This window comes from Protopterus annectens, chromosome 16.part0 (genome assembly GCF_019279795.1).
Source record: "Protopterus annectens isolate FY-2018-M chromosome 16.part0, PAN1.0, whole genome shotgun sequence".
Taxonomy (NCBI): Eukaryota; Metazoa; Chordata; order Ceratodontiformes; family Protopteridae; genus Protopterus; species Protopterus annectens.
Window position 1 is genome coordinate 746389192 of NC_056750.1, and position 25225 is coordinate 746414416.

Consider the following 25225-nt stretch of genomic DNA (forward strand, 5'->3'; position numbering starts at 1 on the left):
GTTTAAAACAAAAATGATTTGATTTTTTGGAACCAAACATTGAGACTAACATGCATAACCAAGACTATTTAAAGGGTAAATAAAATTTGGGAATGGAAATCCAGTTTATAGTACAAATCAATAGACAGGTTTTTTTTAAATCTCTAAAGCCAATTTTTTTAATGTCAAACAGAATAAAAAAATATCTATCCATTCTTGATTTTTCTAAACAAACTGAAAACAAATGCTGAGATAGGGACTTTATATAAAAATTTGTAAAATAATTAAGAACTATAAATTTTGTATCAATGATAACTAAGAGTTGTACACATGAGCTTCTCAATGTAACTGCACTAGATAAAAATAATTTTAATACCCTCGTAAAAGAATTACATCATTATTATGGAGATTATTCTCTCGAAAATTTCTGCATAGATCATTTATCATTTCATACAGAATTGCAATTATATACAACAAGAAAGGTATTGGTTGATGGAGATGTATTGAAATAAAGTCCCATGATAAACAACTATAACCAGATGAAAGACCAGGGATAAATGAAACCACCATTAATATATTGTTAAGGTGTTATTGATGATTTTTATGTGTTATTGATCACTTTTATGTGTTATATGCTACATGTTTAAGCAATACATTCTGTTAGGTGATTTATCATGTGACTTGAACTCAGTAGGAAATGAAATAACATTTGTTTTAGTCATTCCGATAGTCATTTGCCTAAACGTTTGACAAAAGCCTTCATTCAAAGAAAATATCATAGCATTTGTTATTTTGCCTTAGCAGTGTTGTCCCAGCTCCAGCCACATGACTGATGATGTCACAGTCATGTCATTTAATCAGAAATGTAGTCAGGGAAATGTAACTTCAGGTAAACAAGTCTGGGAAGTGAGTGACTGCTTACCTCCTGGTGTAAAGAACATCAGGCCATAAGACATAACTTGTTTGACTTTCTCATTGTCAACAAGTCTGGGAAGTGAGTGACTGCTTACCTCCTGATGTAAAGAAGATCAGGTCATAAGACATAAATTGTTTGACAATCACATAGTCATATCTTGCACCTATTACTTCACACAGTATTTTGCCACTCAGTTTGCTTCTGACATTTTTCTGTTTGTAAACTGTTTTACTGTGATTCCCTCACTTTGGCATCTTATAGGTTCATAGGTAAGTACTAGGCTAGCTACCTTTGTGAGCCATTTTACGCCTATACAGTATCTCATTTGGTGCTTGAATTAACCAGTCTTGTTTGGTGTTGAATTGACCTTAACCATACCATAGTCAATAATTATATATTACCTCTATTGAGAAATACTAAGAACCTACATAGATAATTCAAGGGGACCTATACATGGGACAAAGCACTTAGGAGCTGCCTTTATCCATTAATAATACATGCAATTTCCCTTGAGTAAATCTGCAACAGAACATTTAATTTAAACCTACATTTTGTACATTCTTTTACTCTGAAAATATGCTTGCTTTTTTGAGACTAAGTCACACTCTGTTAACATTGCCTGGCTGTGTGGCAAAGAGATAGATGGAGCCCCTATTTGTGTCCCAGGTGAATGGGTTTGATTACTGGACCTCACTCTGCAGGAGCTAGTCATGGAGGTGAGATGAGTGGTAGGCCTCTTCTGGGGGGGGGGGTGATGAGGTGAGGAGGGTTGCATAGACCTGGAGGTACTTAGAAGTGGTGCATTTTCCTGGAAAAAAACAGGAAAACCACCACTCAAGCTTCCTGAGGGTGGGGCTGTTTGGACAGCATGGCCCTTGTGAAACTGAGGGGATGGCCTCCTCTGTCAGTACATTACATGACCCCATTCTGTCATGCACATGTGTGTGTGTGTGTGTTTGTGTGTGTGCACAGGGTGTTAAGGCCAATGTGTAAAAAAAAGGCAATCCACCTCAATGGCTGCCTGAATGAAGGCCTCTCCCAAATGAGTCTACCACTGTTGAACTTGTTTAGCAATGAATATGGACATTGGCTGGAGGGGACCTACTAATCGGCAGGCAGCAGAGGCAAAAAAATTCTGTTAACAGTGCACATATCTATATTGTACTATAACTTTAAAGTGTCTTTGGCTGCTGCTTTCATGAATTATAACTAATATGTGGTTTCATGAAATCTTCCGTAGAGACCTGTTTCATTTTTATTTTTACTAAACATGCAAGCTGGTATGGTCTACTTGATTAATTTCTCATATGCTTCAACTGGTGCTACCAAAATATGCAAAAGTCTCTGCATTTTGATGCCTGGTACATTCACCATTTGTAAAATTGCTTTATTTTTTGTAAAGTCATTTAACGGGCAGCTGCGGCGGTGCAGCGGTTAGCGTTGCCACCTCACAGCAAGAGGTTCTCCAGTTCGATCCTCGGCTGGGGTGCCTTCTGTGCGGAGACTGCATGTCCTTCCTGTGGTCACGTGGATTTCCTCCGGGTGCTCCAGTTTCCTCCCACATCCCAAAAACATGTAGATGGATTAGACACTCTAAATTGGCCCTAGGTGTGAGAGTGTGCATGTGTGTGCCTTCTGTGGAAGGTTGGGAGCCGGGCTGGCAATTCGACACCATAAAACTTCACTGCCAATCATGAGCAGACAGGTGATCCGCTGTGGCGACCCCTAACCGGGAAAAGCCGAAAGAAGAAGAAGATTAGCTGCATAAAATGATGCTAATTTCCCAGCACAAATTCCACTGTCTTTTATGGCAAAATCAAATGTATATATCAAACATGCTCAGCAAATTTAACATATCTTCTGCAATCGGAGTTCAATTACTTACATTTTCTCCTGATCTTTTGACCTTTCTTCCACACATACATCAGTAAATATACTTTTCAAACAGTGAAAGGTAATATTTATTACATTTGATACAACACAAATTTCTAAAGACCATTCTTGGTTCCAAATACTGAATATCCTCTCTCATTTCTATAAGAACCTCAGTTTACATTAAAACCACAGCACCAGATTTACCCATTCTAAAGACATAAACCTTGTCTGTGATATAAATCGGACCTGCTGGAGAGATAGGTATGTATCCCGAAGACTACCCCATCAATGGGACAGGCTCCCCTCATCCATGCATTTATTTATTAATTTGACATTTGTTAACCGAGTTAGTCCGTCTGAGCAGAAGCCCATTTTCACGGAGACTCGAGGAGAAAAGCTCCAGAATTATACCAAAGAAAGTACAATTTAAAACAACAGTATCAATATACAAAAGATGTAAGAAGTTCAAAATATCAGTAGTTCACGTTACAAAATCAATTTTTGCAACACATTTCTGTTTAAGCAGAATAGCAAGTTTGCAGCACGTTTCTGTATAAGCGTGCATAAAAAAATCAGTCTATCAGCAATAAATAAATTGAGGAATGTTAGAAGGGGCAAGAGTTTAAAGAGTGAGGCTTGAATGAAAGACGAAAGAAGGGAGAAGTGAATCCTGAGGAGGAACAACCTTTGCTCAAGACCCTGAGTTAGTGAGGAAGGCTTGCCAAGTGGGTAGCTAGAAGGGAAATAGCACTGTAATTATGCTGGGTAATTACAATGGCAGGACCAGGACGAATGGAAGCTGTCTTTTAAAGCCGATTTAAAGGATTTGTGGTTTGTGATAGTTCTGAGATTTAGTGGAAATTTATTCCAGGCTGAGGGTACAGAATGACTATAGAGTAATTTACAGTATTGCATTTACTGACTTGTAATTGATGCTATAGTAAGCTAGGAAGTGCACGGTTTGGGAAATATGGCTGGAGGAGAGTGGAGTGGGAGGCACAGGATGATGGTGTTTTTAAGACTGAATGAGCTAGGAGCAGTTGGGGGAGTCGAAGTGTTGGAATTCAAGCCAATGCAGTTTTTTTATGGCTCTACAGTGATGAGTGTGATAATGTAAGTTGGCAGCAAACCTTGCAACTTTGTTGTAAGTTCTAATTTAGTCATGAGATTAGACTAGATGGATGTGAGTAAGGGGGCAGCATAGAGTAGAGTTAGTAGTAGGAGGGCTTGTGCTAGGGAGAGTCTGTAGGCATTAGTGAGTAATTTTTTGTGTCTATATAGGAGGCCTAATTTTTGGTGTGTTTTTTTATGCAGTGCTGAATATGTAGATCAAACCTTAGGTGGTCATGAATTATGACACCTAGGAGTTTAGTGTGATATTCGGTAGAGATTATTATATTGTTTAGGGAAGAGATTGAGATGTTGCATGTTTTTTGGATGGAATAGAAGAAGTTTTGTTTTCTAGGAGTTTAGTATAAGTTGATTGGAGTTAAGCCAGTCTTCAAGAGAGAGGAGACATTTGGGTAAGGGTGTGAAAGTGAGTGATGTCTTCATAGCAGGAGATGATAATGAAATCATCTGCATATTGAATAACAGTTTTGTGTGGACAAGCAGAGTGAAGGTTATTGATGAAGATATTAAATAGAAGGGGTCCAAGGATGGAGCCTTAGGGTACCCCGGTCTGAACAGGTAGAAAGGAGGAGAGGTTAGATTGCCATTTCACAGCTTAGAATCTGTTAGTACGGTAGCTAGAGAACCAGCAGAGAGCAGAGTTAGGCTGAGAGATGCTAGCTTAGCTAGGAGTAAACTATGAGATACAGTGTCGAAGGCTTTGGAGAAATCAAGAAATAAGCAGATGACGAGCATGTTATTATCATGAGATGTGGCTATTGTGTTAGTAAAGGATGTTAGAGCAGTAGTAGTGATGTGTTTAAGGCAAAAGCCATGCTGTGTGGGGGTTAGAAGGTTTTCTCTAACTAGGTAATCAAGAAGGATTTTTGATAATGGATATAGTATAGCAATGGGGGCTTAAAATTGAAAGGCTTTGTTTCACTTCCAACTTTATGTAGAGGTATGATATAGAACTTTTTCCAGATGTCAGGGATTATATTTTCCTTTATGGATCTGTTGATCAAAATGGAGATGGGGAGAACAGTAGAATTTGCAGCAACTTTTAGGAACTGAGGAGGTAGGTTATCTGCTGATGGAGAGTAAGTTTTAGTTTGGAGAGAAGGGACTTGATATAAGTTGTGGGGAGAGGTCTAAGAGTAAAACTGGAGGAATGGATAGTGGCAGGGGTGAGGGGTTTGCAATGTTGTTTTTTGTAAGGTTACGGATAGAGTTAATGAAGAAGGAATTTAAGACTGTGGCAATTTCATAAGTGGAGCTATTAGGGCAAGAGTTTGGGGGTGCTGGGGACCCAGGATAAAGTAACTTATTTATAGTTTTCCAGAATTTTGGGGGGTTAGAGTGTGGGTTATTGAGTGGATTGTTGAAATAGTATTGTTTGTCTGAGATTATTTTCTTTTGAGTATGTTACCTAACTCCCTGCATTTTTTGAGATCAGTGGGAATTTATATTTATTCCAGTTTTTTCCAAGCACAATCTTGCTGATTCATGAGGTTTCTGTTGGTTTGTGTTAGCCAGGAGGCAGAAAGAGTTTTGACTCTTATTTTCCTTATGGGAGCTAGGGAGTTTAGTGTGTCAAGGAAAATTTTATTAAAGGCCAGAACTGCATCTTCTAGAGGGAGATTGTAGAGAAACAACCTGTTATAAAAAGACAGGAGGTTGTTGAAAGTTTCAGCACTGAAGCCTGAGAGTTTGTGGCAGTCTCTGTATTGTTGGGGTTTGTGAAGCTGGGGAGAATATCTGACAGTAGAGGTAGGATGGTGATGACTAAGGGTATCAGGAAGTGTAGATGGGTTAGGCTTGGAGGCGAGTACCCACTCTAAGGTGGAGGTAGAGTTAGTGTGTTTATCTACATGAGTTAGGTTGGAGATTAGCTGTGTGAAATGAAAGAGGTTAATGGGGCAGAGTGAGGGGACTTGGTATTGAGGATCATCCATTCGATGTTTACGTCACCCAGAGTAACAGTTTCATATGGGATAATGAGGGAAATATGGGAGAGGAAGTGTTAAAGGATAGGAATGCTATTATCAGTGGGTCTGAAAATAGAGACAATGGCAGGTTTTTTGTAAGTATTTAAGTGACAGTTGGCAACGAGCATTTTGGCAGGAAGAAACTCTGAAGTAGATGCTGAGAGAGGTTGGAGGGAAAGGCTGATTGGAGAATATTATGGTGACACCTCCACCTTTCTTTTTAGTCCAATCTTATCAGATGATGTTATAACTTGGTGGTAGGATTTAATTTTTGGAAACCTGAGGGATAAGCCAGGTTTCAGAGAGACACAGACTATCAGGGCAGTATTCAAATATCCAAGCATGGAGAAAGGAGACTTTATTCATGATGCTGTGGATGTGCATGGATACTATGGACATGAGCATGGAGAGAGGAGACTTTGTTCTTGATGCTGTGGATGTGCATGGATACTATGGACATGAGCATGGAGAGGGGAGACTTTGTTCTTGATGCTGTGGATGTGCGTGGATACTATGGACATGAGCATGAGAGAGGGGAGACTTTGTTCATGATGCTGAGGATGTTCATGGATACTATGGACATGAGCATGGGAGGGGGGAGACTTTGTTCATGATGCTGAGGATGTTCAAGGATGCAAAGGACATGAGCATGGGGGGGGGGCTTTGTTCATGATGCTGTGGATGTCCATGGATACAATGGACATGAGCATGAGGGGGGGGGAGTCTTTGTTCATGATGCTGAGGATGTTCAAGGATGCAAAGGACATGAGCATGGGGAGGGGCTTTGTTCATGATGCTGTGGATATCCATGGATACAATGAACATGAACATGGGGGGGAGACTTTGTTCATGATGCTGAGGATGTTCAAGGATGCAAAGGACATGAGCATGGGGGGGCTTTGTTCATGATGCTGTGGATATCCATGGATACTATGGACATGAGCATGGGAGGGGGACTTTGTTCTAGATGCTGTGGATGTTCATGGATACTATGAACATGGTAGGGGGGAGACTTTGTCATGATGCTGTGAATGTTCATGGATTTTATGGACATGAGCATGGGAGGGGGGACTTGATTCATGATGCTGTGGATGTTCATGGATACAGTGGACATGAGCAAGGGAGGGGCAAGACTTTGTTCATGATGCTGTGGATTTTCATGGATACAGTGGACATGAGCATGAGAGGAGGTAGACTTTGTTCATGATGCTGTGGATTTTCATGGATACTGTTGACATGAGCATGGGAGGGGTGAGACTTCGTTCTTCATGCTGTGGATGTTCATGGATACTGTTGACATGAGCATGGGAGGGGTGAGACTTCGTTCTTGATGCTGTGGATGTTCATGGAAACTGTTGACATGAGCTTGGGAGGTGGAGACTTGATTCATGATGTTGTGGATGTGCATGGATACAATGGATATGAGCATGGGAGGGGGGGATTTTGTTCATGATGCTGTGGATGTTCATGGATACTGTGGACATGAGCATGGGAGGGGGGACTTGATTCATGATGCTGTGGATGTTCATGGATACTGTGGACATGAGCATGGGAGGGGGGGACTTGATTCATGATGCTGTGGATGTTCATGGATACTATGGACATGAGCATGTGACAGGGGGACTTGATTCATGATGCTGTGGATGTTCATGGATACAGTGGACATGAGCTTGGGAGGTGGAGACTTGATTCATGATGCTGTGGATGTTCATGGATACTATGGACATGAACATGGGAGTGGGGAGAATTTGTTCTTAATGCTGACGTTGTTCATGGATACTATGAAAATGTTTTGGTGTGAGCAAGTGTGGTAGTTTGAGAACAATTTGCAGGGGTGGTGAGTTGGGTGAGTAAGGGGGAAGCTGGGTGAGATGTGGAGAAAGAAGGTCCAGGATTAGTTTTAAAAGTAGTAGCCTGAGGGAAGAGATATAGTTAATTCTGGGATGGTAGACTACTTTGATATTTGGTGATCCATATGAAGCAGAGTTCCTTCCTAACCCAATTCAAGTGCAACTTGGATAATTGGATAGGAAACTGGAAAATCATTCCTGGTTTGGCACCTATGTTTCTAATGTGTGCACACAACCTGTAAATGGTTCATCTCCCAGACCCCCCTTACACTACTTATCAAGGGTATCAGAACTTGTCAGAGATTTGGGATGAATGGCTAGCCTTAAAAAGGCCCTTGTGGTCATTAGTCTAGTAAATACCTATGAACCTATGAAATACTTCTACAAAAACTTTTTACAATAATGTATGAACTTTTCTTTCTTACTTACACAGTCTCTGTCACAATGTATTATTTTTTAACATTATTTATTTGCCCTTTTTAATGAAACAATATATCACTGCATATTGCTGTGAACTTCATCACACATGTTCTTACATAACTTTGTTCATTCAAGCATTTAAACTGGAAATTCTCTGTGTCTTAATCACTGAGGTATCTAGTATAAATCTGTTTGATAAGCAAGTTTACAAATGTTGCCTCTGGGTGGTTCATATATATATTTTTTGAAGGTTATACAGTATAATCTTAAAATTATTTGTTAATGCCACAAAAGTATGCAGTATAAATAATTTTAAAAGATAAGTTATTTTAAAAGTCATTTTTATTATGTGCCCCATTATTTATTATTCTTTATTGTCAATATTTTATACATAACTGTGGTCTTGGTGCTGCGGTAGCGTTGTCGCCTCACAGTAAGACATTGTCCTGTTCGATTCTCAGCTAGAGCGTCTTCTGTGTGGAGACATGCATAAATGGGTGTACCTTCGTTGAAGGTTGTACGTCAGGGCCGGCAACTTGGCATGTAAAAATCTACTGCCAATCATTAGCGGACTCCCGGAGTTCTACTGTGGCGACCCCTATCCGGGAAAAGCCGAAAGACACAACAACATTGTCAATATTTTATGCATGCAACCACCAGTCTATCTTCTTGTTAAATACAAAGTTTATTTTCACTTTCTACACCCCAGGTTATCTTTTACATTGTTTTCCTTTGAACACTGGTGCATGCTTAAACATATAGATGGCCTCCATACCTTTGGGATTATCTCATTGTTGTAGCACTTTCAGTATTTATATATTAGTACGCTAGATGGAAACAGTGTTTCAGAATAAAGGTTCACTGTGCATCAACCTAACATATTCATTTAGTTTCATTTCTTGTTTACTGAAGAAACTATATTTGCTGAGGTGTTTTGTACTGTTCCTGCCACTGGCTATGAAGGTTTGGCTTACTTATTAATGCTCAAGTACTGTTAGAGTCAGATTTCTATCCAGATACACCAGTCACAAGTTCCATATTTACACAAGATAATGCATAATAAATACACTGAGCTTGATCTGCAGAACTTGACCTTTACTTAACGCTCAGATGTTAACAGTGACATACCAGCATACCCCTCAACTGTCCAGTTTTTTGCCTCATATTTTTGGTCTGTTTTTCATAAAATTTGTGTTTTCTTGACGAATCACTGAGAACTGAAGTCACTAAATAATGACATGTATTTGAGTTTCACACTTGTATCACACTTCATATCCTTCAGAAAATGCATCGTAACACAAATCCAAGTATTCTAGCAACTTTCTATGTTTAACATATGTCCTTATTTTTGAGCCCCCCCATTATTTTAAGCTTTGTCCAGATTTCTTACAGTAAAAGGTTGAGAAGTATGCGTACCAGTAGCAGCATGCACATGCACACATGCAAATTGTGGCACTTAAACTCTAGTAGTTAAAAGGCTGTGAGCTGTTTATGAACCTGTAGTTGTAGTCCTGATTAGATTCCCTTAAAATTGTTATCTGGAATGACTACCAGCTAATGAGAAGTATTGCTTTTGTAATGTTTTCCTTCAGGGTAGAGATAATTATTCCAAAACTAATTCTATTATTAGCAAGATGCTTTTTTAATTTAATGATTTAAATATATTTTATTTAATATAGCACATTAATAAATAAAGCTCTTCAACTGTTGTCATTCTGGCATTCGAGTCAAACAGGAGTAATATAATATTTAGAGCAGGTCAACTGTGTCAGCTTGAAAGCTGTTAACTTTCGACTTATAGCCACTCAGTAAAACTTGGACAGCAAGCTGTGTTTACAAAACAATGTTTTCTTTCTGTTTGCAGCATTATGCTGCTTACATCTACTGTCCTGTAATCTAAATGCAGCTTGTGTAGTATTTATAGTTAATTTTTTCAGCGTTACACTTCGTGTCAGCACAGCTAATCTACTACGAAAATTGTAGTTAGAATATTACATTTTATGCAGCTAGGTCATTTTATTTATACAACTTTTTGTATATTTAACCATCTTGAATGCCTCTTTCAGGAGTAGTTTGTTAGCTATGTTCCTGTCAAATCACTTGGTTAGAAGCACAATACATACTTGGGCTTCAAACAGCCATTTCCAGTTTTTTGACTGTATCTATTAAAGAGGCCCAGTGGTATTTTCGAGACCCGATAGAGAAAGTCCCAAAACTCCAACAAATGAAGTGCAATGATGAAGAAATACATACGAAATCCAAAATTGCTGTACCTCAGAGTTTTACACTTTACTGCTTTACCTGCAGAATTGCACTTAATTTTTTGGGTCACCCACAGTCAGAGCTTTTGATAAGCAAATAAAAAAAGTCTTCACCACAGAAAAAGTAGCTGTTGCTGTCAAGGAGTATTAAATCACTTCAACTGTGAAGTTCTGGGACATTTGTAGCAAGCAGTTGCTATAATTTAGAAAGAGGTGCTTCAGTTTTAACTACAAATGCAATCTCAGCATTGCAGTGAAGATAGATTGACAACTGCTGATTGTGCCCCCTTCATCCCACAAGTCTAATCTTGAGCTTCTGATAAGGCCTCAGATCATTAAAATGTTGTATACTTAAACCTCAGTGCAGTTCCTTTGACATCAATAAAACGTATATCTGTTGTCATTGATTGTTGCCAGGGCGTAACTACTGTTAAGTAATCTGCAGTAAGAACTTTGACATGCTTTTGGGTGGCTTCATTTCTGTACTTTCAAGACTCCCTTTCTTAAATATCGGATTTTTTTTTCTCCCTGCCATGTATTTGTTCATGTGTTTAATATGTGCATATGAAACTGTATCAAAGACCTTGCTTAAATAAGAACGATCCAATAGTAAAGTGCATTCCATAAAAATGACAGTTTGGATAAAAAAGTACATTTTGCTATGCCTTAACAGCAATTCATTCCATTGCAAACTCTGCACTGCCATAAGTCATATAGATGTGCTTTATAAAGGACTAATCTTATCTATGCCATACACTTATAGCATACAAACTGAAACAAGAAAGTATATGTGACAGTGGTTGCATTTACTTTCTTTGATGAGTCCATTGTATCCTTTCAGATTCATTTATGTTTTTTGAAAATTACATAGTTAGTACCTCTATGTTGGTGCAATGGTTCCTCCACAAACACAGATTTGTACACCAGGACTTCTCTTCTCTGCTTGACAGCATCACTGCATGGATCTGATGGAAGTGCTGCCTTGCAGTCACCACAATAGGATGTGTCCCTTCACCATCCCAGTGCTGAGAGGACTTCTCCATCAATCACCCCTATAACCTAACCTTAGCCGATTCTCCTCTCTATAAATCAGTTACTCAACCGGGTCACCTGTTATGTCACTAGGAATATGAGTTGTATACCAGCATATTAGAAATAAACTCCGTTTGTGTGCACTGAGGAAACTGCAGCGGATATATATTTTGTTATTATCCTTAATGCTCTACAACAGAGAGAGCACTATACTGATAATCAAATGCAGGAAAAATGCATTCCTGCCCTTAGGTGGATTGAAAACATTGATCTTGTTAATGAAAAAAGAGGACAAGAAAAATAACTGGAATAGAAAGCATTGGTGCTTGTTTATGTGCCAAGTTTTCATGCTAGAGTTAATATATATAATTAGAATTATGGAGGCACAGCTTCAGATTCTAAAAGTGGAGTCACACCTCCTTTAACTCATTACACACAAGTGACACCTCCAGGTACCTCTGCAGTTGCATTCTATTAATGCCTGCAGGCATCAAATATTATTTGTTCATATTTGCATCAATAATTCCAATGCCATGCTATATACAAAGTATTAAAAGATTTTATATTAAAGCTTACACAATGGCAAACGCAACTGTATTAATGGTTGACCTTTGTCTAGTGCATGTAAAAAATATTAATTGTTGTTCACATAATGTTTATATATATTGTCATAAATTGTATATTTTTCTAAATATCGTATCAACAAAGTAGCTCACACAGGCCTGGTTAGCATCATATGAAAGCTCTCAGCTAGATTTACAGATTGCTGCTGACAGTATGTGTGTAATTTGAATGATTACTGAGATATTGTAAGTTGTTTCCAAAATATTACAAACATTATTGTTACTGTGTTTACTGTGACTAATAAACTACAGTTTATGACCTAGAACCTAAAGAATACTACTACTACAAAAATAGTTTGCCATTTACAATTTCTTTAGTAAACTGTATGATTCCAGAGATATGAACATTTGTTTGAAATGTGAGGACATAATTTCTTTGTGTGTCTGTCTCTCTGTCACTGTCTCTCTCTATCCCTTACAGGCCTGATAAGTAATCAGTCTTTTTCATACAGATAGACTGGCTCTATTATTTTTATTTTACAGTAATCAAATGAAAGATTTCCTTGACACAATAAAGTATTTCAGACTTTTTCTCCCAAATACACACATGCTTACATACGTGCACATATCTATATATATATATATATATATATATATATATATATATATATATATATATATATATATATATATATGGGCCCCCTTCAGTAAATCGAACGTTTACAAGTTTGAACCACATATGGCCGAGACCATATGTTGAACTTGTAAAGTTCACCTTACAGTGTGGAAAGGGAAGATTTCCCATTTCCGCAATATAGTGCAATCTGGGAGTTGGTATATTTAAGTAAGGGGGGCGTGGGGGTAGGCGTTTAGTTTTGTTGCTGTTTTATTTGTTTTTATTTCAGTGTTCTAACTTTTATGAGTTCGAACATATGGTCTCGGCCATATGTGGTTTGAACTTGTAAAAGTTCGATCTACTGAAGTTTATACACACACACACACACACACACACACACACACACACACTTTCAGAAGCAAACTGTTGTCCCATCTCCTAAGAATAGCCACTATCTGACTGGGTACAATTTTGAACAGGTTAATACTGCCTTTCTTGTGGAACACAATATTAACCCACTTCTTGGAAGAAGACTATTGTCAACCCCATTAGTCTTAAAACAGTCCAGGCATAACATTTCCTATTTTTTTTTAATATGTTCATAGGTAAGTACTAGGCTAGCTGTCCTTGCGTGCCATTTTAAGCGTAAACACTTTCCCTTTTGTACTCAAAATAAACTATCCTATTTGGTTATAGACTGGCCTTAGCCTTCCCATTGTTGATAATTATATATTACTCCTAATGAGAATAACTGGGATCATACTGTTGATAATTTGAGGGTACTCAGGTATGGTATAAAGCATTTAGGAGCTGCCTCTGTCCATTAGTAGTACAACAGCCAGTGCTGGGGTAAATTTTCTGTTTCCCATCCATAGATCTAAGTTGTACTTATAGGATCATAGGAAATTACTAGGCTGTTGACCCTGAGGCCCTTTCAAGCCTAGCCAAGAATTTAGCCCATGTTCTGACAAGTCAGCACCCAATAGCCCTGTCCAGCAGGGACACAGGTGGAATCCCAGTTGTGTATGTTCTGTTCCCCATCCACTCATCTAGGTTGTGCTTAAAAAGAGTTAATGACTGGGGCAAACTTTGTTTTATGTAGATGGAGAGTCTGTTCCACAGCAGCAGTATCCTCTCAGGGTATACTTGGCCCTCCAAACTGTTCTGTTAATGTTTCTGAAGAGGATTAGAACCCAGGACCAAGTATTTATTATGCCATTTGACTTACTGAGATTCACTAAATACATCAGTATGGGTCAGAGGATGCCTTCTATGCCAGACACAGTTCACCTCTTAGCAGTCTATAGGATACCGAGTATAGTGACAGGGCTTTTAGTCGGTTCATGTCGGGCATGTTGTTTAGGCCTTGTATTGTTTTAGTAAGGTGTCTCTGTATTTTATTTTTTGCAGTCTAACTTATTTCTTCAGTTACTTGTCTTATTTATCTTAATCAGGCTTTCCTTTATGGTGTCCTGTTTTGCTAAATAGTTCAGTGGGGCAAAAAATTTTAAAAAATGTGCAGGACAGTAACTTTGCTCTTTATTGTGAAAATGTCATATTCACATACTTCTTCAAAGAAGAAAATTGCAAACTCATTAGTCTTAAAATAGTAGATACAAAACAACTGGTAAATCCACCAAAAGCAGTTCGTATAGGCAACAAATAACGTAATGAGAATTGCGAACTGCCACCAAAGCTGGATTCAGCCGAAAGCGCTTATCCTTTCAGCAGCTAGCCTGTGTCTTTGATTTTAAGTCTTTGCAATATTAAAGTTTTATTTAAGGTTTTAACTGAATCCAGCTTTGGTGGCAGTTAACAATTCTCATTACATCTTAAAATAGTAAGGAGTAACACTTTGGGTGCATTTTTTTTCAGTAGGTTCATCAGTAGTTACCATGCTTGTAGTTCAGGAAACCATTGAGGAGCCTAGCACAGTTTCACAGTTGCCATAAAGCACTGCCTGCTTAAAGGACAACAACAGAATTCTGTTATTAAATGCTCAACTTCTCTGTCCTTTTTGTCCCTATTTACTGTCCCTGCTATGAATCAACAACAGTACAGCACCTAGAATATTTTAAATCGACTGTTACTGTCCACTAGAACAGTACCTTACTGTACTGTGGTGGTTTCACTTTCAAAAAACTTTTATCCTGCCCTGGAAAAGCTTGCTGCATTCTCTAAACCATTGATGTCATCAAGGCCAATGAATATAGATAGTTTTCTGGCCAATTCCCTCCCCAAACTTGACATCACCATGGCTGTCCTAAAAACTCATCCATGCTGTGATGTCACAGCTCCCTGGTCCTTCACGTACCCATACAAAAAGTAAAGGCTAGAGCAAGGAAGCAGTACATGAGTCAAATCTCCTGCTGTGAGCTATCAATCACAGCAGGTAACAGCTGAAATTGCCCTTAGCATTTGACAGCTAGGGAAGCTAGGTGTGAAGGGGATGGGAGATGAGTGAAAGTAGTAAAATTCAGGCTTCACAAAAGACTGTAGTTTAGTCATTGTAAAGAGAAGCAACAGTAAAAAAAACACTTTGAAAGTTTGTTCTGTGGCATTTGCACTGTTTGTGTTTTAAGTAGCCATTAAACGGCATAAAATGTTACTTAAAACAAACTGACTGAAAGACAGCAGTGCATGCATGTAAAATCAATGCATTGAGAGGAGCTTTAGGAAGAAAGAGGCTTGCATGATGTAATTTTTTACAAACAAGCACTCCATTGTGGAATACCTGGAGGTATTAAGGATCACTTCAAGATGCTAGACCCCATGAGGTCAGACTCAGAAATTACATATAAAAACATGTAAATAGTCCCAGAGTGGTGTAAAAATGCAGGAAACACCAAAACCTAATGAAATAAACATGTTTTTTGAGTCTGTGGGTGTGGTTCTCCTTTAAGAAATTTGTTCACGGTCAGACAATAGGCCAAAGAAGGCTAAAAAAGTCACGTCCTGGATGGCAGGAAGAAGTTTGTTTACAACATGTAGCCTTAATCCTTTGTGTTATCTGCCAGCCTGTCTTTATAGTCTAACTTACATATTTTGTGTGCACACTTGTTTCTTCAGTTACACTCATTTTCTCATTATGTACAGTAATAGTAAAATATTTTTAAACTTCATTGTTACTAAATATATAAAGAGATGAAAATTATGTAAATAGAACATTCTAAACGTGAACACTGCTTATTATTTTAAGGAGTAAAATTAATAGAGAGTAAAAATCATATATTTCTTCATTCTCCACTTACTTACCTTATCCAGTTCAGGATTATGAGAAGTCCAAGTTTGTCCTAGCACTCCATGGCACTCAGTGGATACAAGGCATGGAACTAATCTCAGTTGGCATGTCAGTTGTGTTGTAGAATGCACACACACACTCGCACTCACACACACTCGCGTACACACACACACTTGCACTCACACAACTTGCATACACACACACACACACACACACACACACACACACACACTACAAAAACCCAATGGCCATGGGCAGTTTGGAAGAGCAATAATTCATGTAAGGCATGTGATTGAGATGTAGAAGGAAACCAGAGCAGGTAGCAAAAACTTACACCGTCTAAGAATAACAACCTCAAAATGTATGCTAAAAAGAACCAAACTACAGAACAAGTGATGTGAAGCAGCATTCCAAAAAGTTTGAAGACTGTTTTGGAGGGCAATAACCTTGAAAGTAGAACTGATGGGCAGCAAATAATTCTGAATATCTGAAATGTGTTTGCAGCTTGTAAAATGGGAGTTTGTGTACAACACACACAGTAGTGAGATGCTGTATTAGTTCTTTGTGGTTAAGCTTCATGAGAAGTAAAATGGTAAAGCAATATAAATACACAGCACAGTAATCAGGAGTTCTATATTCAAAGTGCAAACCTATGAACAAAAAGAGAGAAAGAAAAATATGAACATCATCAATAGTTTTATACTAAAAATGCACAACTCTGGACAAAAAGATAAACAAAAATATGTATGCCATCAGAGTTTTATACTAAAAGTGCACAACTGTGTACAAAAAAGTAGTCAAAATTTTGTATGTGGTTCTACTAGGTCACATAGAAGTAATACACAAACATTTCCATGGGACTGAATTCACGTGTGCTTGAACACACACTGCACCTTATATGACACCAACAGTAGCAGGGATAATGGGAAAGGAGAAATGGAGGAGCAAACAGAGGACAGTGAGGTAGCATAGCTGTTCCCTGTCTTCCAAGCAATGATTCCCAGGAAATGACTCGCTTGCTGCTGTTGTATTTAAAACAGTAATTGCTTGGGCTCCCTATTGAAATTTCAGGACTCGAAATGCCCAGTACTGACATGCACACACAAAAAAATAAGTGAGAGCAGAGTGAATACCAAACAATGCTCTTCTCATTTAAACTTCTTTGTTGCAGAGGGACAAGCCCCTGAACTATTATATATAAATTCCAAAGATTGACATACCCTAGAGAAAGGAGAATATTCTGAGAAACAGCAGTCTCAGGCTCCGTGTATGTAAGTCTGGATTTTCAGCCATTCATTCTCCCCATTACAGGACTCAGTAATGCAGGTCCCAAACTTTCAAATTTTTCCAATTATGTGAGCGCCGGACGATCTGTTTTAAGAAACATCTCCTTTCACTAATGTTGTGAAACCATTTAGTCTGTCTACCTATGTATTTGTGTGTGTTTGTGTGTGTGTGTGTGTGTGTGTGTGTGTGTGTGTGTGTGTGTGTGTGTGTGTGTGTGTATATATATATATATATATATATATATATATATATATATATATATATATATATGTATGTATGGGTCCCCTTCACATGGTCGACAGTTCATATAATCGACACTCATTTGGTCGACGGTTCATTTGGTCGACAAGCAGATTTTCCCCCTTCCCCAATGTTGTGCAACCCTGGAGTTGATATATATAGTTAGGGGGGTTGTGGGGGGCACAGCCCCCCATCCTAAAATGCTTGTCGACCAAATAAACTGTCGACCATATGAACTGTCGAGCATGTCAGGTAGACCCATATATATATATATATATATATATATATATATATATATATATATATATATATATGTATGTGTGTGTGTGTGTGTGTGTGTGTGTGTGTGTGTGTGTGGTGTGTGTAACACTCTGGGCAATGGGTGTGGGTGGTTTGCCCAATAATGTATTGTGGTGACGTTTATAATGTAATTTATATTTATATTATATATTATATTTATAAAGAAATAATAATGTAATTTCACTTGATGGCTTAAATGTGTTTCAGGCAATTGAGATTGCAGAAGAGATTGTGGTGCCATTTCATGAACTAAGCATGGAACCAGTGTCAGATAGTCTGGGGGAAAATGTCAGGATAGCAATAGTGTCATATATATATAATTTTTTTCCTTAACTTGGTTGGGTAAGCCCAATTTTTATATGAATAAGAAAAGCTGAGGTTATGGTAAACAGATGCAAATAAGGCAGAATAAAGCAAACAGATGCAAAATACAAGTCAAAAAGAAGTGTGTTTGATACATATGGAAGTGTAGAACAAGGATGGTAAACATTTGATCTGTGGCTTACAGAAGACAAGGAAAATGAACAAGTGATCAGATGCAGTATACCAGAGTGTGAAATGTGCAATGACCATGTGCCCATATATTGTACATCTGATATGAGAAAGGACATGAAGTATATTCGGTAACATCTGCAGTACCACTAAGGATAAAAAAAAACATTTGACAGCACCCCACATTCATGGATAAAAGAGTGCTTAAAAATGTATAAGATACACTCTACACTGATCGATTACATTACAGCGACCAGGAGACATTGACAAACCACTTTGCAATTAAACCATGATAAAGGGGATAAAAATTTGAAGGGGGAAATGCCAGGGTGACTCACTGGTCTTCATCTGTCACCCTTGGGATTTCAGCTGCTGGCTAAGGCTCTTGCCACTCCATAGTGCCTTTTTTAGGCAGTGTCTCAAGGACAAAATTCCTGACATAAAAACTCCATCTAAAAACATCTTCAAGGTTATGCTGCTAAATGCTAATAGTCTTAACATGAAACTGCACTCACTGGAAGCATTTCTCACCTTGGAAGATGCAGACATTTGAGCAGACACAGTGACCTGGTTCAAGGCTGTGGAGAGCACCCCAGCCATACCAGGCTACACCTCCTTCCACATGCACAGACCATAAACAGATGACGTGAAAACTAAAGGAGGCAGTGTATCAATATTCATTAAACATAAATACACCTCCAGATTGGTTAAACAGTATGATTCCCTTGAGATACTTCAAATGCAATTAACTGTTGGTAGGACACCTATTCAAATCATTGCCAGTTACAGCACCCCATCCATGAATCAGGACACCCACTTTGCTTATTTGGTTCTACTTGAGTCTAGCAAGATACATCCGAACACCATGATTTTGGGCAACTTTAATTACCCATCCATTGACTGGGTAATTTACTCGTGCTCAAACTCACTCGCCCAAAGGTTCCTCAACTTTGTTAACTCCAGTACCTGGACCAGCGGGTTGACATCCCTACAAGGGGTGCCAACATCCTAGATCCAGTGCTTACCAATATGGAGGACAACTGTAAGTGAGGTCTTCCCTGGTGAGAGCTGACCACAAATCAGTCTCATTCAAAGTAACTTTTACACTTGCCCCCCCCCCCCCGCCCCCCAGCAGCTAAGCTAAAAAACTTCTCCAAAGCAGAGTATAAATTCTGACGGGATGGTATAAATAGCTTTATTGCACCTCCCTCCTGAGATGGAACTGGCAACTATTCCGAGTTCTACACCAATGCTTTATATAAACCCCTGTATAACTGCATTGACTCGTCTGTACCTGATAGAACCAAAATAAGTTCCATAAGGAAAAGCAAACATGCCTGGTGAACAACTGCCAATAACAGGCTTTACAATAAGAGGAAGAAATTGCTGCCTAAAAGTAAGAGGGAGAGAACCCTAAGCTGGAAACGCTCCTTCCGCTGCTTAAACAAGCAAATAAGACTTCTTGTGAAGTCCTCCAGAGCAAATTATGAATCCATATTAGCTTCCTCAACTAAAGACAGCTATAAGGCATTCTTTAGTTACATCCATAACCTAAAAGGAAAGGCTCAGATTTGTGCCAAACTGGTAGTTAATACTACCGCATATTCAAAGCCTGTGGACATAACTAACCTGTTGGCTGACAGGTTCTATGAAAACTTCACTCCCTTATCCTCACCACACATAACCCTTAACATTCTTGCCACCTGTCCCCTACCTTGTATCTCTAATGAGCAGGTCATAAATGCCCTCTCTAAGGCCAAAAACACAGCATCTATAGGACCTGCTAACATCCCAGGCTGCTTCCTACATGGCCTCCAACAAGAATTAACAAAACTGTTGGGTACTCTCTTCAATCATAGTCTAAGCACTGGCTTCATCCAAGCTGAATGGAAAATGGTCACTGTTTTTCCCTTGCACAAAGGTGGTGCTTCCACTGACCCCAGGAACTATAGACCTATTAGCCTGACTAGCCTTATCTGCAAGGCATGGAGTGAATCATCAAGGACCTTATCAACAAAGATATAGGTAATCTCTAAACACTTGACCCTAAGTTTGGACTTGTCAAAGGGAAATCAATCCTGTTAAACTTGGTGGACTTCTTCAAGACAGTCACCAAGGACCTGGATGAAGGGAAATCTGTACATACAGCCTACCTAGTCCTAGCCAAGGCTTTTGACACTATCCCCCACTCAGGCATCATTGACAAACTCACCCAGCTAGGTATCAACCCATATATAATTAGACGGGTTGCTAAATTGCTCACTGATAGAACACATATAGTCAAAATAGCGAAATTCACCTCCAACAGCAGACTTGTAACCACTGGTGTTCCACAGGGATCAGTCCTGGGACCTCTACCTTTCATCACCATGTCTCCACAGTAGTCAGAAGGGCATTCTATATTGCTCATCTCATAAGTAAAGGCATTGCCTCCAGAAAAAAAGAAGTTATAACCTGCCTGTACTTGTCCCTCATCAGGCCAATAATTCAGTACAACATCCCTTTGGTATGTACCTTTCCAAGCACCTGCACTAATTGGAGAGACCACAAAGGTTCCTCGCAAGGATAATTCAAGGTCTTCAGCACCTGTCCTATGTGGATTATCTGAAATCACTGTCACTTTATTCTGTTTCATACAGAATACTCAGTGGCATTCTCTGCCTTGCATATAAGGCAATATCTGACCCTGCTTTATTGAAAATGCTGCATATCCGCAAATCAAATGGTACACGAGTTACTCCCTCTAAACACCTTAACCTGATAAGTAACATTAATAGAACATGCTGGATGGACAGATTTGGAACAGACTCCCACTTCATGGCAAACAGAGCACCTCATTGGTCCTCTTCAAACACAATTTGGACGATTGGATGGATAACCCTAAATTCACACCAGGGGTTACACCTGTATCTCTCTTGGACAGGGGCAATAGGTGCTGATCGTGGAAATAAGGGTAGAACTTGGCTGGGCTTGTAAGGGCCCTAGCCATTAGCCTAGTGACTTCCTATGATCGTATGAATATTTTAGGCCTATTTTTTTTTTATTATTCTTTTTATCATTGCCAAAACAATATCCAAATCCACTTTTTTCCAGTGAAACCATTTACCTATAATTTTGCTCTTTATATGCAATTGATTCTGAACGTTTATAAAGCCAGAATTTTTAAGCATTTTTAAAGACTGTATATGATGCCAACATGTCAGTAACCATTCCATGCTTAGCAGTTCTTCATTGTCCTCTCTTTACGTATGCATGAAAACAGAATTTTAATTCCTTTATTATTTCATACTCCATTCTCTTTATAACCTCTGTGTCCTTCTGCACAGCAAACCTTTCTACCACTCCCTCTTCACCTTAATCTCCCACATTCCTTTTCAGTTTCTTTTTGAACTTCCCACTTTATGCATCCCCTTCATATACTCTTCTCCACTATCTTATAACAAGATTCTATGTCACTAAGTATCCCAGTATTCTTATCCGCACTTCCTTTGCCCCATCAGTTATGTGATGCCCCTCTTCCTATTTTAGCTTTAGCTAATCTGTCTATTTACTGACTACATGTTTCTGACTGCTTACCTCCATTTTATTTATTCCTAACATCTAAATTGTATCCCTCCTTATCCATGTCTTAGAAGTCGTAGCTAATTCTGCTTGTCACACATATATAGCACATGAATTATTTGCTTACTAAATGTTTTATATTTCAAATTTAATTTCATGTATATTGTCACCACAAAAGAAATACCTGTTTTATCTTTCTATGGTGTCTCTACAGAACAATTACCTGTTTGTATCTCAGTCTTAAGAACTGTGTAAGGTACATTTGTAAAAAAAAATGTTGCCATGAGTATCTTAAATGTATCTGGTGAAGCTTTTCTGCCTGGGCCTCTGCTGAAAGTGTACTTTGCCTAGTCAGACTTTACCAATAAGCAAAGGCAAATAAATACATTTAAAAAAATGGATGTTTGTGAAGAATGGAAACTTGGGAAATTATTATTTTTTTATTGTTTTTGAATCCTGTCGCTAGGGAAAATTTCCAGTTTTGTGTTAGATCTGAGATACATTTTCATTTAGTGAACATTGAAATTGATAAGTCTCCCATGTGAAGAATGGTATACTCCGTGTTTACAATATAAGCTAAAAGTAGGAATTAGAGTAGGGAAGTAATCCTTGCCGTAACTATGGCTGCTCATATAAATTTACTGAAAATTGCTATGTAATCCTCAGTACGGCTGCTTTGTTTCTACTTTTCCAGGTACTCATACCCAAAATGAAAGCTCCCAGGAATGCGGTCCACAAACATTTCATGTTCAGTTGCTGTAGTTCATTCTAATCAGTGCGAATTCTTTTGGTTAATGAATGAAAAAGTAAAGCATTTTGGATTAAAGACCGTTTCTCAAACTAAGTTTTTTAACATTACTTTTTTATGGCTCTGGACCTATAATGGCTGCAATTTATCAAGTTCCTAGTGCACTAAATGTTCATCTGAGTGATGTAGATGCTTTGTCTTGTAAACCTACATATGCTGTGTTAATGAAACCATAAAAGGCACAACTATGAAAGTATGTGTATGAATTATAAATAAAACTCAGCAGAGGAATGTAAAACACATGTTGTACATGAACATGCAATCTACAGCTAATCTTTCCGCTACTCCATTTCCTCTCCAAACAGCAGTATGATGCTTGTTCTGCCAGCATCTCTAAACTCTTACTGTTATATTCAGTTCACATTTCTTATTTAGTAGATAAATATAAAACCCATGATTAATTTTGAAGGCAATCTTTTTCTTACTTTTAGCAATATAACCTTTAAGTACTTTGATAAATCTAAACTAATGATTCATTTTAACGACAGAAATATATATTTTTCATTTTTCAGACTGAGGCTATCAACAACAATAGAACCTTCTAGTACCATGATAGCTCTGGAGTGGTCCGATATCCAGCCAGCTATAGGAACAAAAATTTCCGATTATATTATCCAGCATAAAAGAGTAGAAGATTACACAGATTCAGAGTTGTATACAGGTAAGCAGTGTGCAGGTATGGGATTCTGTTATTTGAATTTTACCTGCTGAGTGATACTCCAGGGAAAGTTAAACACCTTTGAATTTATTCTGCAGTGCTATATCCAGATTGTTTCAGTGCTGTGAGATACGATTTATTTGAATGATAACAAAGATGATACAATATGGGAGAGTGAAATGACAGATCAAGGAAAGTCAAGGACAAAGAAAAGAAAATTAGTCATTTTAGAGTGCCTATTGTGAGAGAAGCTTTGAAATGGAAGGAAAATATTCCTAATTGGATTGAACATTCTTTGAATATACACAGTTTGAGATGTAAATCATTATAGTAGACGGTTTTCCTTTTTGTTATCTGTCCTGTGAAAATGTTATAAAAAAGTGAACAAAAAATGTTACTCTCTACTTTCAAAATGGCTGATAATATGAGAAATGCTGCAGTAAAGCAACATCAATCTATATCCTTGTGTAAGAGACAAACCACGCCAGTGGAATAATTGTTACTCCATCACATTTGGTTGCACCTCCTTTGTTAGTGTGATGTATGAATTTCTGTGGTAGACTGCTTATGGTATTGTGTTGCTTGCTTTTTCTGCAGTGGAACTTAGTTCATTTCTTTAATGACTACATTGGTATGTCTGCAGGTTACTTTGGTTATGGATATATAAAGGTGGCTTTGTAATATTTCAGAGATACCTCATTATTCATTTTGGAAAAAATTCTAATAACACAACTATTAATTTTAAGCAGATTCCTTAATTGCAGAGAGAACTATGGCAGCATTCAGAGCTCTTTACACACAGCTGCAGTGTCTTCACTGTTAATTTTGTTTTTATTTTTGTGATCTTTTAGAATAGTCTATCCATGTTGATACTTTCTGAGTAATGAGGTTTTTGCTAGTAACCATACAATTATTGTTACTTATGACAAAGCTCCTCAGTCTGAAATTCATTGCTTTTTTAACAAACTATAATAATGTTTGGTAGAGAGCAAGTAACATGACTAGATAAATATTGTATTTACTACAACCACATATAATCCAAAGACATTGTCAGGACTCCATACTTTGCTTCTGATTGTCATTTTTTTCTTTGTATATAGCAAAAATGTTGTTATATTTCTGTTTTGCCTCTTAACTTTGTCATCTGCTGTATATTCCAAAATGGAATTAAATACATGTTGTCATTTGAGTGTATTTTGCTAGGCAGGCACTGGAATTAAGTGAATTATTGTCAACCCATTTAAGTGACTGTTTCAAAAATAAAGACTCATTGTATGCACTAGAGAATTATACACACAGTGTTTTCCTTTTTAGCTTTCCTCCATTAGAAGATTCATTTTTAACTAATATATGTGCACATATTATACTCATGTTTAGAAAATGTTTTATTCAGCTTAAAATATGAAATATTATATCTCTGAGATGATTTGAAGGGATAAAATTAGGATGTGAGCAGTACAGGGAATAAATGGAATGTCAACTAGAATCTCATATAAAAAAAGAGAAAACTCAAATTGCAATGGTTAGGTTTTTTAGTGTGATTTTATTTTTTTACTATGATTGTCTTTTAATGTCACAAAAGTTTTTCTTTTACATATATGTTTGAATTTTAACCAGTAAGTTCTAATACTTTACCATTTTTGAGGTAACTGGCTCTTTAAGGCTGGCTTCGATTGGTTTTCATTTGTCATGTGAGCATTTAAATCAAAATGGAGTCAGTGTATGTAGTTTTGTGAAGTTTTCAACAGAGTAGATAAAATGAAAGCATTTAACTGCTGTGATTCATTTAGTTATTTGCAATAAATTTCAATGGGATACAAATTCAAATTGGTTCTTGGAAGGCACAACCACCTCAATTTTTAGATTGTTTTTTGATTACACTGTGAAACTTTTTTTTTTTTTTTATTTCTATCTGACTAGTGGCCAGGGCCATTGAGAAGATTGTGGACAGTGATGCAAAAACTGGAGGGGAGTATACCTTAATCCATCACCCCATGGCAGCCTTGGGAGCTCTTCTATGGTGGCCTT

At 37.9% G+C, this 25225-nt stretch overlaps 1 protein-coding gene across 5 annotated transcripts in view; it reads left to right on the top strand.

The window, feature by feature from the left end:
* Positions 1–25225, top strand: part of ASTN2 (astrotactin 2) — a 7150955-nt gene that overhangs the window by 5881524 nt on the left and 1244206 nt on the right. For 4 of the 5 annotated variants that reach the window (XM_044057931.1, XM_044057932.1, XM_044057933.1 and 1 more), the window contains one exon: positions 23052–23200. In XM_044057931.1, the coding sequence (XP_043913866.1) occupies positions 23052–23200 (149 nt within the window). Of the gene's footprint in view, positions 1–23051; positions 23201–23295; positions 23416–25225 lie in introns of those variants that run through there. The other variant, XM_044057934.1, reaches the window with a different exon arrangement.